We start from the raw sequence: 16,102 nt of genomic DNA on the forward strand, positions 1-16,102 counted from the left end.
CAGTGGCATCAGGTGCATTCAATCACATTGTCACACCAGTCTTTGCTTCCTGTATCACAGAACCATTACACCATCTACCTCCTGAACCGCTTAATCCCGAGCTGAAACCCTGTCCCCAAGAAAAAACAACTCCCCGCGCCTCCCTCTTCCCAGCCCCTGGCAACCACCATTCTACTTTCCATCTCTCTGGATTGGACTGTATTTGGCCCCTCATATAAGTGGAATCAGGTAGTATTTGTCCTCTGATGACTGGCTTATTCCATGTAGCATAGTGTTCTTCAAGGTTTGTTTATGTTGTAGTGTGAGTCATCATTCCCTTTTAAACGATGGAGAGTATTCAGTCGCAGGAACATTCCACATTTTGTTTACCCATTCATCTGCTGATGGACACTTGGGGTGCGTCTACCCTGTGGCTGCTGTGAACGACGCAGACATCTCTTCGAGACCCAGCGGACAATGCTGTGGGTGTCTGTGCAGCAATGGAATTGCTGGATAGCATGGTAATCGAACTTTCAGTCATTCGAAGAAAGACTGCGTGCGCCATAGTGGCTGCACCGTTTTACATTCTCATCCACGGTGTGGGCCACATCCATGCCATCACGTGTTACCGTTTTCTTTCGTTTTTCCCCTTTTTTGGGGTAATAGCCCTCCTAATGGTTGTGAGATAGTATCTCTCGACCCCTTGGGCCCCAAGAGCCCCCTGTCCTGCCCTGTGAGGTAGGTGCCATAGCAGCGCCGCTCCTTGCCTCCTGTGTCGTAGAACGTCCTGCCTTTGACTTTAGCTTCTTTAGTTTGTCGGATGCCTATACCACATGTTGAGTTCCACGAAGGCAGGCATACCTGTCCTGATGAATCTGTCACGATCGCCGTCGTGTCCTTGGGACCTGGTTCTCTGTAGAGGCAGTGGCTGGGATGTTTGCCTTTACTTTTAAATGTGCCGCCCCCCCCCCCCCCCCCCCCCCCCCCCCCCCCGCCGCACTGCAGTGTGCCTAAGGCGCAGCCTGGGCTTTGTGGATAAAAACGTGGGAATTCGACTCCCAGCTCTGACGTTTCCTAGCTCCGTGACCTTGAACCAGGTAGTTTATCTGTGTTGGTTTTCACTTCATTAAAATAAAAAAAAATGGGGATAACGATATCTACCTCATCCTCGTCAGAGTTTAATAACGCTGAGAAGAGTTAGCGTGTCAAAGAACATGTGTGAATGGCTCATGGACGTGGACAATGGAGAGGGGAGGGAGTGTGGGCGAGGGGGGGGCCTGGGTGGAGGGGGGGGCCAAAGGAAAAAATGGGCACAACTGTCATAGCATAAACAATAAGAAAAGAAGTAAAAGTAAAAGAATTAGCAGAGATGAAAGAGCCCGTTCCAGCCAGTAACTATGGAGTAAGAAGAAGCAGGGCAAGAGGACGCCTCTCGTCTGACTGGCGATGCCGTTCGCTGAAGATGAAAAACAGGGGAAACGGACTTCAGCAGGTTAGGGGAGGCCAATGTTAACTTTGATTCTGGGCGCACTGGATCCCGGGCGCCGGTGGGGACTTTCACGTCCTAACATCCCGGAGACTGTGTTGAAGGCAGGTTTGGGCTGGCGAGGAGGGTTGGTGAGTTATTGGCAAGCGGCGCCTTGTAAGAGGATGACCCTCTAAAGCGTGAAGGGGAGGAAGGAGAGGGAATGCCTGCCGCTGAGGCCAGAGGAAGAAAGACCTGCAACGGAGACCGAGGAGGAGGGAGCCCAGGCGGAGGCATGAAAGGGAGAGGGTGTCACAGAAACCAGGGGCCAAGAGAGTTCCGAGGGAGGGACGTGGGTCCCCCTGCCTCCCACGGGACCTAGAGGACGGTGCTGCGCTTTGGCAGCTGGAGTCGGTCCCTGACTCCGGGAAGAGTGGCTTGAGTCCCCTGGCCCCGGCAGAAGGCAGATCACAGGGAGGGGGCCAGGGCCAAAAGACAGCAGGAGTTCGGGCATTTATCTTGAATTGTCGTCCTGGAAGTTGGGTAGGGGAAGAAGAAAGGGCTTAATGGGCTGACAGCCGCTGGAGTGGGAAGTAGGGAAGTCCACGGAAGGGTTCAATAATGAATTAATTAGTTCAATTAGTTAATTTTAATGAGGCTCGATTATTTTTAAAGTCTGAGATAATGGAAGCATGCAGGGTGAAGAGAACAGACCTATGGAGAGGAGGCGGTGGCTGGATGCCGTAGGTCAAACGGAACGGTGAGGACCGGCACACGACCCCGAGGAGGCAGGCAGGGAGGGGACCCCCGGGGACAGACACTGTTAGTCGTTTTAGTCTATGTCATTAACACCTGTACCGAAATAAAGTGTTTCCTACTTTGGTTTGTAACGGGAATTGCATAAACATGGGGCTCTTGACCGTTTCCTTTATCCCCCTCCCCTGACAGCCCTGTGAGGTAGGTGTGATCACCAGAGTCTGTTTTATAGATGGGGAAACCGCGGCCCTTGGAAGCCAAGTGAGTAACTTGCTCAGGGCTCCACCGCCCGTAATGAGCAGAGGCAAGGTTTGAACCAACAACGTCTAATTCTGGAGCCGATGCTCTCAGCCGTTAGTTCAGACTCCGCCCTCTCACCTTTTTTTCCTGGTGGTTGCAGGCCGAGTAGAAAGATAGCTGTGTATCCGCAGTTAAAACGTGCAGAGCTGCATGGGAAGCCTGGTCCTCTGGTGATTACGTCTCGGGTTGGAGTGGTGTGTTTTCCGGCGCAGTGGAGTGAAACCCGCGGCAGTGAGGTTGGGTGGCGAGCCTGGGCGTATCTGAAGAAGAAGAAACATATTAGACTCATTGCTCGCTTTTTATCAGCCGGGCCAGCTTGCGTACTTTTTCATCAGTGATGTAATTAGAAGAGGGAACTTGAGAACATCACATGCACACATTGAAATAAGATCAGACACCCGCTGGTGAAGTTACGGAGTTTTAGGCAATGCCCCCTCAGTCAGGACGTCGCAGTAATAACGAGCGTGTATTGATTTTTCCGGAATGAATAAGTGAAAACAAAAAGACACACCTACTTTGTATGAGAAGCCTCTACCGCAGTCATTAAATAGCTTATTCTTCCAGGAGTTTTTCTCTTACTTTTCATGACAGCCAGGCAAGACTGATAGTTGCGAGCGCGGCGTCTGCAGTGAAGGGGTTTTTGTTGTTTTCGAAGTGACGCATCCTGCCTTGTGTAATTCAGTTGCGGCCACTCAGGGGGGAGTATTTAGTGTCTGATTATGCAGGGCCTGCTGTGGGGGCAGCCGAGAGCCAGGGAGGGACAGTCGAGCGCTAAGGATTATTAAATGGACAGTCACCAAGGTGGCTGACCGATGTCGTCACCGCAACATCACGCACGTCCGCTTTCCCGTGGCAGGTTGTTCGATCACGGTGTGATGGCTGAAACTCTGTGAAATGACAAAGGAGCCCGAGGTCCTGCCGGTCTCCAGCGTTGTTATTCACCACGGGCCTGCTCGCAGGGCGGCGCTTGGCTTGACCAGGCTGACGCTAAGCGGGGCACGACGCCTGGTGGAATCTCAGAGACCTCTGTGCCCTGACGTCCGAGTAGACCGCTCAGGTGTAACATTACAAGGCGCAAAGTTCCCTGAAGACTGAAGTGTGTGACTGAGAGAATTTGACTTTTTCCTCCAAACAGGTGTGGCCAAGAGGCGAGTTTTTTCACCCTCTTGGAAAGGTGAGGGGGGTGCGTCGTTAGGTCCTTGGAGCTGGAAAGGAGGTGCAGTAGGTCTGAAGGAGTTTTAATTCATCTGTCATCTCCCTTTTGTGGTTCGGAATGCTCCTGCCCGCGCTCGTGCATTCATGTACGATAGGACGGACAGTACTAGGACTGTGCAGGAGAATCCTGGGTGAGTGATTATCTCGGTTTTCAGTCGAATGCTTGGGGTGGCTCAGGGAGATCCTAGTTTACAAGGCAGTCGCTCCAAATGAAGTCAAAAGATGTTAGGGTTGTCCCAAGTCATCATCCCAGAGTAAAGAATCCAATGCTTTGTTTTCTTAAAGGTACTTACTGCTTTGGTACCAATATTAAGTCATTCCGCTGTGGAACCTGCCCTTTCCCCAAAGCGTCGGTCCTTCCCGCAAACCTGTGGTTCTGCTCACGTCTTGTCTAGCTGCTTTCCATCACAGGCGTTTTGCTTTTCGGGAAACTTCCTTTTCCTTTCGAAACTTGGACTATATTCTTACATTTGATGATTTTAAGTAGGGACTTAATATGAAGTTGGTGAGACAAATGGTTTTTGATATTCAAATTATTATACGAAAAGCAAAAATATATACTTTGTACCTAGCGTTTCACTTATTTAAAAATTTTCCTTTGGAAGAGGGTAACTTATGGGAACGTGGAATGACGTGGCTAAGCTTGTGGAAGACTTGGAGAAGTGCGAGGCGCAGTGAAAGGTGCTGTCGTAGAGAGGACAGTTTACAGGTGCTGGAAAATTCAATGACAGCCTGAGGCAAGAGAGGTGACTTCCCCTAGGAACAAATTAATTTGTTGGAAAGTCACTCACAATAAAAGAATGAAGAAGAAATGAAGAAAATTCTAATCAACTCGCATAAAACCCAGATTCATTGTCTTTCTATGGAAGCAAAGTATAGATCCTTAGATTGAAGACAGGATAAGATAAACACTCCTGCCAAAAAAAGGAAAAAATGGACAGAAGACATGACGGGAATTGCACAGAAGAGCTACTGCGAGTGGCAGTTAATGTAAGAAAAGTTACTCAAGATCTGATTAACAATCAAAGGAGTGTAGATTAGAGCGAACTTGTTTTTTCATTTATCAATTTGCCAAAGATTTAAAACTTTGATCCTCACTGGTGTGTGATCGGACAAAGAAATGGATGTTGTCTGCTGATGGGAAGGAAATGGAGACAGTTTTCCTGGAGGGCAGTTTCACAATGTGAACCGACAGTCTTAATAGAGCGTACCTTTTGACCTAGCGAACCCCTTGCTAAGAATTTTTATCACAAGGAAATCATCGGTGCCTCCTGGTCCAGTGGTAAGCTCAGACTCTGTGCATGCCTTCTGCTCCAAGCACACATACCAGCGACAGATGACACGGGAGGAGGATGAAAGATAAGAAAGAGTTGTGCCTGGGCTCACCTGCCAGGCATTGCTGTGGTCTGGAACGAGGACACTGTGGAGGGGTCAGCTGGACTGGAACCACGGGCCTGCAGGTGCCCCGGGCGTGGGAACAGAAAGCAGCAGCTGCGAGTTTGGGTCCTATGGGATCACGGGGACTAGCAGTTCCCACTGCGGACGGGACAGAACTGGGCCAGCCGTGTGAAGCCGAGGGTGGAGGTGAAGTCGTACTTCCTCCCAAAGGGAGACTGAGAAGAGACCACCATGTTGGGGACCCAGCTTATCCGGAGACAGGGCTCTTGAGGGGGTGGGATAAGAGAGTTAAACCTGCAAGGATAGAAAATGAATCAGTCTGATTGGTTGTGGAGTAACTGAGGGTCCGAGGGAGGTCGTGATGCTCCACATCACCATTTAATGAGGCGTGGTCCAGGACTGGCGGTACAGGGATCCTGGTGCAAGTGACTGCTGACCCGCTCTGGAGGAGCCATTGAGCACAGATGGGGGTGGGGAGGGAGAGAGAGAGGAGGGGGGGAGAGAGAAAGAGGTGGGAAAAAGCAAAGACAAAAATATCATCCACTCAGAAAGAAGGAGCCTTCAAAACAAAATATCAAAACACTTGAAGAAAATAAACGCTAGGAAAGATAGCTAACAGGAACAACGAGAACAAAAGATCATCCCAGATGAGGTTAATTTTATGGAGACGTTGATCAAAGACTAAAATAAGCACGTTCAGGAAATTCAACGGGGTACGTCCAGACATCGCACTGATAAAAATGAGATTTAAAAAAATGCTCCAAAATATGCAGAAAAGGGACAAGGAACCGCTAGCTGTACATGGAAAAAATAAAGAGCCATTTATAAATCTCGGAAATAAAAGGTATGGCCGTAGAAACAATAACCCCAAAGGACGGGGCGAGCTTGAGAGCTGACACACTTGAAGAGAGCGTGGGAGACGGGGAAGAGGGCGCCGAGGAATCCAGCCAGGATGCAGCGGACAGAGACAAAGGCTTACAAAGAGACGGAGAACGTCTGAGAGACTTGGAAGGTGGATCGAGAGGTTCTACCTGTGTCTGCTGGGAGTTGCAGCCAAAGAGAAGGGAGATCATGATGGAGAGCAGGAATTTGAAGAGCTGAGGGTCGAGCATTTTCCTTGTGTAAAAAAGACACGAGTCCTCAGATACTTCGAGTAGTGCCGTCCTGTTGCTATGTAGAACAGAAGGGCCGTAAAGAAGAAAAATCCTGAAGAGACTCGAGATGTAAAAATGCAGATTCTCTGTGAAAGAAAGACTCCTAGTACTAACAGCAGGTGCTGGAAGAGAAGGGGGGAATAAAGTCTTAGAAGTACCAAGGGAAGATTACAGTTAATTTTAATGTTTAAAACCCAGGTAGTCTTTGATTTGGGGGTAAGGAAAAAATATGGATATTTTCAGCAATAAAAAAGACCAGGAGAGTTACTATCCATACACTCTTACTGGGAAAACTGTTCAATGTTGCATTTTAGCAAGAAGAAAAGGGAAACCAGCATGAAGGCTTTTATTACAAGAGACAGGGACGAACATAGACATTGATAAAAAGTATTGGAAAGTTAACTTAATTATTAGTTTAAAATACTTTCTGTTTTACAATGAATACGAAACTAAAACTCTGGCTAACAACAACAACCGAGAATGTGAAAAAGAGGAGGCAAGCCACGTGCGATACGACATGAGGGCCGCCAACGGAGACCCACTCTTGGGATCATTGGTTTCTGAGAGTAACAAGAAAATATGGTACGTTTGAGAAATAACAGATGAAATGGGCTCACGTCTAGAAAAATATACATTACTCCAATTGCCTTAAGGAGTAAAAAGTCTGACTAAAGCAATGAGAGAAAGTGAATGATAATCAATAATCTATGCCCTACATGCATCGGGTCCATTTTTGCAGGCACGATACCCCGTATTTGGGTAGGCCTCACTTTCCCCATTCCCTGTTTTTAGAACAACTTTATTGGTATCGTTGACATACCATGAATGGTGCATATTTAAATGGTACAACTTGTTAAGCGGTGACGTGTGTATGTACTTGTTAAACCACCGTCAGAGTCCAGGCGCCTCACGGAACAGGTTGCACCAGGCACTTACTTTGTGCCTCTCAGTGATAACGTCCCTCTTCCTACAACCCGGCCCCGGGCAACCACTGATTGCCATTTGTCACTATGGGTTAATTTGCATAAGTGGGATACAGGGGTACGTGCTTTTTGCTCTGGCCTGTCCTCCTTCACTCAGCCTGATTTTAAAATTCATTGATGTTGTATCCATAACTCATTCTTTTTCTGTTGCTGAGTAGTGACTCTTGGTATACCACAGTTTCTTTTTCTTCAATATGCTACAATTTGATGGACATTTGGGTTGTTTCCAACTGTTGGCAATCACAAATACAGCTGCCGTTGAAGGTTTATATACAGGTTTTTGTACGGATTTAAGCTGTCATGTTGTAGGTGTGTCTCTTACCTTTTGAAAGATATTAGCAGGTTGTCTTCCAAAGTGGTTGGACCATTTTTGTTTGCATGAGGGTTGTGTTTAAAAGTTTCTAGCTTTGAGAGTTTTGGGAATAGAAGTCCTTCAATTTGATGAAGTTTATTACCTGTTTATCTTTTATGGATAGTGCTTTCGGTTTCAGATCTAAGAAAACTTTGCCTTGCTTACTTAAACACTCAAAGAATTTTGTTTTCTTCTACTAGTATTATAGTTTATCTTTTACACATACTTATTGTTCAGTTTTGCATTGCTGTATTCATTCATTTAGAGTTAAGTTTATATATGCTACGAGATGTGGATTAAATTAAAAACTGTGGACACCTCATTCTTCAAGTAGTATTTGTTGACAAGAATTTCTCCACTGAATTCACTTTGAATCTTTGTCACATAGGTGGGTCAATTGATCACTTATAGGTGGGTCTATTTTTGGATTATATTGTATTCATTTATGTATTTGTCTATTTTTATGCCATTACCACATTGTCTTGATTTCTGTAGTTTTAGAATGCCTTCACTTGAGAGTGAAGTCCCTCAACTTTATTCTTCCTTTGCAAAGTGGTTTGGCCAGTTTAGGTCTTGGCACTTTTATATAAATTTTAGTAGTGTGCCGATCTTTACAAAAAGGACTGCAGGGGTCTTGGACTGGGACTGCATGAGTTTGGGGACAATTTGACAGTCACTCTTCAGACCTATGAACTGTATCTCCCTCCACTTACTTAGAACTTCTTTAATTTCTTTCAGCAATGATTTGTGAGGATTTTTAAAAATGTAAGTCTAGAAAAATCTTCCATCAGATTTATTACTAAGTACTTTATGATTTTTTATGTTATTGTTTATGCTATTCTTAAAAAGTTTAATTTCAGGTGGTTGTTCGCTCGTCTGTAGAAATACGTGATTTTTGTGTATTGAGCTTGCAGCCCTGCTCTCCTGTAGATTCTATCCTGCGACCTTGCTGAACGTATTAGTTCCAACAGCTTTTTTGTGGATCCTGTAGGATTTTCTACACAGGTGCTTCATGGCAAATAAAGACCGTTTTATCCATCCTGTATTTTTTTTGTAGTCCGGATGCCTTTCGTCTCTTTTTCTGGCCACATTACAGTGCCCAGAAACCTTCAGTACCACCTCGGATAGAGGGGTGACTGCCAGCATCTTTGTGTTTTTCCCGGTTATGCAGTGAGACCATCCTGGCTTTCATCACTAGCTATGATGTTACCTGTGTGGTTTTCACAGGCTCATCTGTCAGGTTGAAGGAGTCCTCTAGTTCGCCGAGTGTGGGTAGCAGGATTGATGTTGGGTATTGACTGATGTTCCTACCGCATCAGTTCAGATGAGCATATGGTTTTTCTCTCTTAGCCTGAGAGGATGATGAATTATGTCGATTTTCAAATGTTAAACCACCCTGGCGTTTCTGGGATAATACTTGGCCATGATGTATCGCCCTTCCTATGTGTTGATGGATTCAATTTGTGAAAATTTGTTAATAGTTTGTGTATTCATATTCTTAAGGGGATATTGGTCTGTAATTTTATTGTAATAATTCTGCTTGGTTTGGGGATTGCATTTCATTAATTTTCCATGTGAGTTTGTGCAGAATTGATATATCTTTCTTAAATGTTTGGTAGAATTCAATAGTGAAGCTTTTGTGCCTGGAGGTTTCCTCTGTGGGAAGTTTTTACAATACAAACTCCATTTCACTATTAGATATAGGGCTACTCAGGTTATCCCTTTCTTGAGATAATTAGTCTTTCAAGGAATTTTTGTCTATTTTGTCCAAGTTTGAAAATTTATTAGTATAAAGTACCCCCTTCTTATCCTTTTAATTAGTATGTTGAGCCTTCAGTTTTTTTTTTTTCTTTTTCTTATCTATTTGGCTAGAGATTTTAAATTTCCCAGAGAAGTAGCTTCTGGCCTCATTAATTTTCTTTACTTTTCTACTTTCTATTGTATTGATTTTACTCAGATCTTTTGTAATTTTCTTTCATCTGCTTACTTTGTGTTTCATTTGCTCCTCTCTTTTCATTTTCTTCAGGTAGAAGCTGAGGTCACTGATTTTAAATCACTTTTCTTCTTTCATATAGGCATTACTGTTATAAATTTCCCTGTAAATAGTGCTGTGGCTGCAACCTAGAACGTTTTGAACGTTTTGTTTTCATTTTTATTCAATTTAAAACTTTCTGATTTCTTGTTTGGTTTTTTCATTGACCCATGGATTACTTAGAAGTGGGTTGTTTAGTTTCCACATATTTGGGGAGTTTTGAGATATCTTTCTCTTATTGATGTTTAATTCGATTTTGGTAGAGAACATTCTCACCCCCACCTCCCCACCCCGTCTGCTCTACTGAGATGGAATCGACATGCACTATAACATTGTGATACTTTGACCCATGTATTTGCAGGGACATGATTGTGACGATAAGGCTAGTTAACACCTCCACCATCTCCCATCATTCCTTTGTCTGACTTCACGCCTTGTGTCTGGGTCTCCCCCTGCTCTGCTGGAGCTCTGGCAATGGGTACAGTCCCCGAGGAAGGGTCTTCAAACGCTCCTCTGGCTAGGCAGCAGATCCGAGGCTTCTGGCCCTCGCTGGCTTTCTGTGTGGCGTTTGTGAGCAACTTGATGTATTTGACACGAGTGTGACAGCAAAGACGCGTGAGCAGAGCCGTGTGCGGTAGGGCCAGCTGTGTGGGTTTATCTGCGTCCCAGGCCGAGGGGCCAGACCCCACGGTCAAACACAAGCCCTGTCCACCTCCGCCCCCGAGTGCATCTTAATGTTGTGCGTGTTTGCCAGCTGGCTGGCGCTTGACCCAAAGGAATTGTCACCGCTGTGTTTTCTCCCCCTCTTCACCCTGTGTCTGTGATGGTTTGCTCCCCCTCCCCCAAATACCTCATCGCATATCAGAGAAGTATGCACGTTCTAAAACTAAGCCAAAAATCACGTCATCTTCATCTTTCCCCTGAATTGCATGGTAAGAATTAATGGGCAATACATTTGAGTTGATACTGGGCAATCTGTTGAATAGGCAACAGGTGTACCCAGTTCAAAAGCAAAGCAGTATAAAACGGAACCCTTCGAACGCTCTTGCTCCACCCCTGTCCCCTTTGGTCATTTCTCGCCTCCCCCCACTACGGGTCGCCATTCCAATAGTTTCCCCCTGCCCTTCGTGTTCCAGCATGCAGGTACACACAGGTGTTTCATCCCTGCCTCTTACTTCCCAATAAATCCCAGAGAGCTTTGGAAAATATTCTTTCTGTAAAAAGGACCAGTAAAGATTCATAGGAAAACGCAGCCTTTCCTGAGCTTGATGCCAACACTGCAACACAGATTTTGATGAAATCCGTGATGGAGCGCAGAATCGTGCAAGCAAAATCATGGAGCTATCATCAGTTCTTTCTGTGTCCCAAATGATGGCTAATGTTGAAAACAGATAAGCCACTTAACCAATGATTTACCTCAGCCAATGGTTGGTGTTAGTAGTACAGGTCCTTCATGGAAGAAGACTGTTCGTAGTTTAACTGGTAAGCCGGTGTTATTGTAGGGAACAAAATACCTATGGTCCACACAGAAAGTTTCAGTCAACAAGCAGACTAGAATGTTGTAGTGAAGTGTACTGTTTCAGCTCTCTTAGGTGAACTGGTGACTGTATTCCCACTTCCTTTATTTTTCTTTATTCATTGCGGATAATTATATAGAAGGCCCGGCAGGAATTTGAGTTCGCCTCGAGGTTGCTCTGGGCTGGCCTGTGGAGGCCATGGGAGAGAAGGCTGCCCTGCTGGGGCGGGGAGGGGGGCGCCCAGGGCCCCCCTGTCCAGGGAGCAGGTTGTCCGCTGTGCCGTGACTCAGCTTGCCGGGTCCTGTCTGTGTCCGCCAGGCCGCCTGCCCCGACGCAGAGCGAGGCGCACCGTCTCCTCCTTCTTACCGAGGAGCTTCGGGGGCTGACAGTCTGCATGCGCATTTCATGACAGTTTCAGTCAAAATCAGTCTTTCTGCCATTTCCGGTCTTCTTCATTTAGAAAATTTCTGTGGTGTATAGATGATTCCTATGTGTGTGTGCGTCTGTGTAAACACACATATGCCGTTTATATATCATGTGTACACACACACACACCCCATATGTGCTTGAATATAAGCCCAGATATTCTTTGAACAACAGTCCCTCGGAAGGAGGGCGTCACCTTACGGGTATTTGATTCCTTAGAAAGTACTTCATCACTTGGGGTCCTTCCTTCCTTTGTGTGAGCAGCACGGTGCCCTAGTTCACCCACTATGCAAAAGAAGAGCGTTCCCATGAAACCCTCTGTAAAATGAAATGGTGTAAAGTGAAGGAGCAATTACATTAATTTATATGGAAACACTTTTGAGCATTCCCAGACCCTCCAAATAATCTACTGAATCATACCCAATGACACATAAAACCTGAAGTAACCCTAGTGTGTAGTGAAAGGAGGAGTAATATGATAATCATCCAGCCTGTATACAGTAGAAATAATGTAAGTACAGTACAGCCTCACTTATTAAAAAGGCTGACTTCTCTCCTTCAATATAAGATAATGGAACACCACACTGCACACTGATCCATCCACTCAAGTCCATACGAATGGATTTTGTATTTTATCCATTACTGGACGCTGACCGAGAGAGACCACTTTGCTACTGGTAGAACCATTAGTAACTTTTGCAGCCTTCAAGACTCTTGCTCTCTGTGTGTAAATAGTACAATGGTGAATGCAGGCAAGGTCACCACACAATGTCATTATTTTGTTCACCGCAATAAAAATGCTAACTACATTCAGTTCTCTAAGCGTACTGCCCTTATGAGCCGTCTTAGGCGTCTCTGATACCTTGGGCACATCTTGCCAACAGAGGCACAAAGTCGCTCGAGATAAAGCAAGGATGCTCACAGGCAGTTCAAGGTCAAGGTGGCTTGATGCCGAGCTGCTGAGGGTGGTTCCCAGGGAAGGAGCCTGCTGGGGACCTCTCCCCGTGGGGTGCCGCTACCTCCGTATCAGCTCACTGCAGAGCAGGTGCTGAACGGTCGTTTCATTTTCTCTTGGAAAAACAAAAATACGCTTCGGATTTGTTTCGATTGGCGAAAACAGGCGCTGTGGTGGTAGGTCTTTGCAGACGTGAAGTGTCGTAAAGCGAACTTTCGGAAAGTGGGGGAAACCTGTGTTTGGGAAGACACTGTGGTCTGAAATGGCTTCAGACAGTGCAGGCGGTTGCTGCTTAAAAAGGTTTCTTCATAAAATGGGAAAAGAAAAGAAGCAAAGGTGCTTCACACAGATTTGGCAATTATTCTAGAGGTGAAAGGTCACTTTTAAAAAGTAATCATGTCAGTGGGTATGACAGCCAATAAAAATCTGCAGGATGAATAAATGTTCCAAACGCCCTGTTTTTGTGCACGAGGACACTTGGAGCTCGGTTCGATGTTTCCAGGGGTGGTGCCGTGGAGGGTTCACACGCTGCCGTGGCTCCCGCGGATCGTGCAGACAGGAAGCGTTGCCCTGGAAACTGGGACTCAGGTTGCGTCTGGATGACTCAGAAGGAGACTCGTGATGAAAAGGGCCCTGAGGTTGAACATACACGTCAGGAGTTGGTTAACTTGTTCCATGAAATGTGACAGTGAACAAAATCATTACTTCTAAATGAATGCTTTAGACAATGTATGATTTAAGTGTACGTCATTAAATGACTACACTTTATAATTGGCATCCAACTAGTTTCTTTCTAAAGTACAGACTTTCAAGTGGGCAAAGATTCTTGTTATTTTGGTACTCTCTCTCTTACTGGACAAATAAGGGATTGTCTTACATGTTGGGCCACTTTAGAGTCAGCCACCTAAATTATTATTATTTTTTTTACAGAAACTGAAGCTTCTTGAAGAGCTCGAAGACACTTGGCTTCCTTACCTGACCCCCAAAGATGATGAATTCTATCAGCAGGTAAGGCCTTTTGATACCTTTATCAGTTTGTAGCGATGTGTTCTGATCCACCTAAGTTTCCCTGCGAAGCCCCTGCCGTCTAGAGAGGTTGAATGGGGAGTGACAGGGTCTGACTCGGTCGTCTCGTGACTCCGAGTCGCCCACAGAAGAAGGACACCCCTGACTTTGCAACCAGCTTTCCGCTGTGAGTTCTGTGCTTCGGCTCAGGGTCCGGAGTTTCCCTGCTCCTTGCTTCTGCTCGAGCTGTTTCTTCCACATCAAACGTCCACTTGCCAGACAGCTCATTCTTTAAGACTTCCCATAAACACCGCCTTCTTGGTGAGAGGTGCCTCGACTTACCGTTCCTGCGCGCAGGCTTGACCACCCTCTCCTCTGTGCCGCTGGCCCCCTCTGCAGCACCTCTGCCGTCCCGGTCACACGGCGTTGCCGTTGTGGGGTTCTGTGTCTCTCTCCCTGGGTTAGTCAGAACTCTCTCCATCACCAATGATAAAACCCCAGAGAAACTCAGTGTGGGAGAAAAGGGAAGTTATCGACCTGCCCGAGATGTCTAGGAGCACCTGGCCGTGCCTAGCTTCTCCAAGGATGTCGTCTGAGCACTGTTTGTCTCTGTTTCGTGGGTTGGCTTTCCTCCATGGGACTTCCTGCAGGGGGCACTCTGCCTGGCAGCAGAAGAGGGGTCTGACAGCCAACGGGGGATGTGGTCTTAAGCATGCGGGATCTCAGAAGAGCATCGTGATTTCTTTCTTCCTGGTTCTATTTGATTCTCCCGGCACTGGTCTCGTCGGCCTGTTTAGCCTCACAGGCTCATCTCCGAAGCAGCCTTTGTCTTTAGGGGCGTGAGGCGCCCCCCTTTGCCTGGCCTGGTCTGTGCCCCACACTCGATGTAGGGTGGGAGGTGAGCAGTCCCCCTCACACTGCGTCAACTGTGAGTCAGGGGCGGATGGCTTTCCCCAAGGAGAACCATCCTTTGGGGTCCCGTTCCCCCCAAGAAGGAGGGGAAGGCTGGCCGAGCAGGCGCAAACAGTACACGGTCGCCGTTCTTGCCGACGAGAACGTAAACTCTCGGGACCCGAGAACCGGGCCACAGCGTCTCTGGGTCGGCGGCAGCCGGCTCGCACTTTTGCAGCAGGTGCTCAGTCACCGCCGTGGCAGGAAGAGAGGAAGGGAGTCCCCCCAGCTAGAGTCCGGGTGTCTTTCTCCCCAGGTCACTGTCCACCCCTGACGCTGTCTCTCACCTCCATTCGCATCAGATCTCCGCTGTCTTCCACCTCGTGGGCCCTTGGGTGGTTGCTCTCGGTTTCCTCTTCCTTAACCCTTAAAGTGACAGTACATTTTCTTTTTGCAATTGAATGTTTCAGTTTCAGCGTACACCCCATATTACTTTGTATTGGTTTCAGGTGTGCAGTGCCTTGTCTCACCAAGACGTAACTTGGAGCATGCCGGCCCCTGCCCGGCCCCCGAGTTTCCAGCCCCACCCCCCGCCCAGTCACCTTTTTCTAGTACCTCCGACTGGCTGTGCAGTCTCGGAGGTTGGGCCTCCTTGCTGCACCCTCTGCTGACGGGCCTCTTTCTTCTTTCCTCCACAAACTTGCGTGTCATCTGTTCGTCACAGCCCACGTGTCACTTCCGGTAAGGCGCCTGCTGTTTCTGCAGCCCAGGGAGCTGTCTCTGCTCCCCGTCGTGCGTGCCTTTATTAACCCTCCTCTGAGTTTATTACAGCGGTTTTCTTAATTCTACGTCTGTCTCCCTCATCCTCTGTACTACGTACGGTGCCTGGCACCTAGTAGGTGTTTAATTAGTTTGCTTGAGTGAGTGAATGAATGAAAGAATGCACACAGTTCATTTAAAAAAAATCAGTTCTATCATAATGTGTAGTGAGACTTGAATTTTGTTTTCACACACACACACTGCTCTCCAGGGAGGCGGCGTCTGGAGAGATTTGCAGGACTTCTGCCAAGATGTTACCTCCCAGAGCCGGTAGGGTTTTCTCCCTCGTGCTCCTCCAGTTCTCCACGTCACCGTGCACGACCACGTATTCTTCCGTAACCAGGAGAAAAAATACCTTTAAGGAGTACTCTTAAAACAGGCAAACCTGGGAGATGCCATCGGTTCTTAAATCCGTACCGATATTTCCTAGATGCGAGCCTCCCAGGACACGGCGCACACCGTGCTGTAAAAACGACCGCCGAGCCTGTCCGGCGCCCGTGCCGTGCAGGCAGCGCACGAAGAGCCAGACGCCCAAGGTTACCAGCCCACTGGGCGGCGGCCCCACCACGCACGGGCGGGTGAGAGCAAACTCAAATGCAAACAGAACAGCACTCAAGGCTTCTCTTTTAGCTTTCTACTGCAAACGCGATGCCACCGGGGTCTAGTCGCTTTAAGTGCACCTCCTCCGAAGGCTTAGTGCGTCCACGAGACCTTAGGAAAGTGAACCTATTCTCTTAAAAGGCAAGGAGAAAATAAATATGTTTTTTAAAAAGATTTTATTTATTTTTAGAGAGGGAAGGGAGGGAGAAAGAGAAAGAGAGAGAGAGATAAACATCCATGTGTGGTTGCTGGGGG

General features: G+C 47.0%; 1 protein-coding gene across 1 annotated transcript in view; it reads left to right on the forward strand.

Annotated features, from left to right (window-relative positions):
* FTO (FTO alpha-ketoglutarate dependent dioxygenase) overlaps positions 1 to 16,102 on the forward strand; it is a 307,443-nt gene that overhangs the window by 70,186 nt on the left and 221,155 nt on the right. The window contains exon 2 of the mRNA XM_028502124.2: positions 13,463 to 13,540. Coding sequence (XP_028357925.1) covers positions 13,463 to 13,540 — 78 coding nt within the window. The remainder of the gene's footprint in view (positions 1 to 13,462; positions 13,541 to 16,102) is intronic.

Source organism: Phyllostomus discolor, chromosome 12 (genome assembly GCF_004126475.2).
Source record: "Phyllostomus discolor isolate MPI-MPIP mPhyDis1 chromosome 12, mPhyDis1.pri.v3, whole genome shotgun sequence".
Taxonomy (NCBI): domain Eukaryota; kingdom Metazoa; phylum Chordata; class Mammalia; order Chiroptera; family Phyllostomidae; genus Phyllostomus; species Phyllostomus discolor.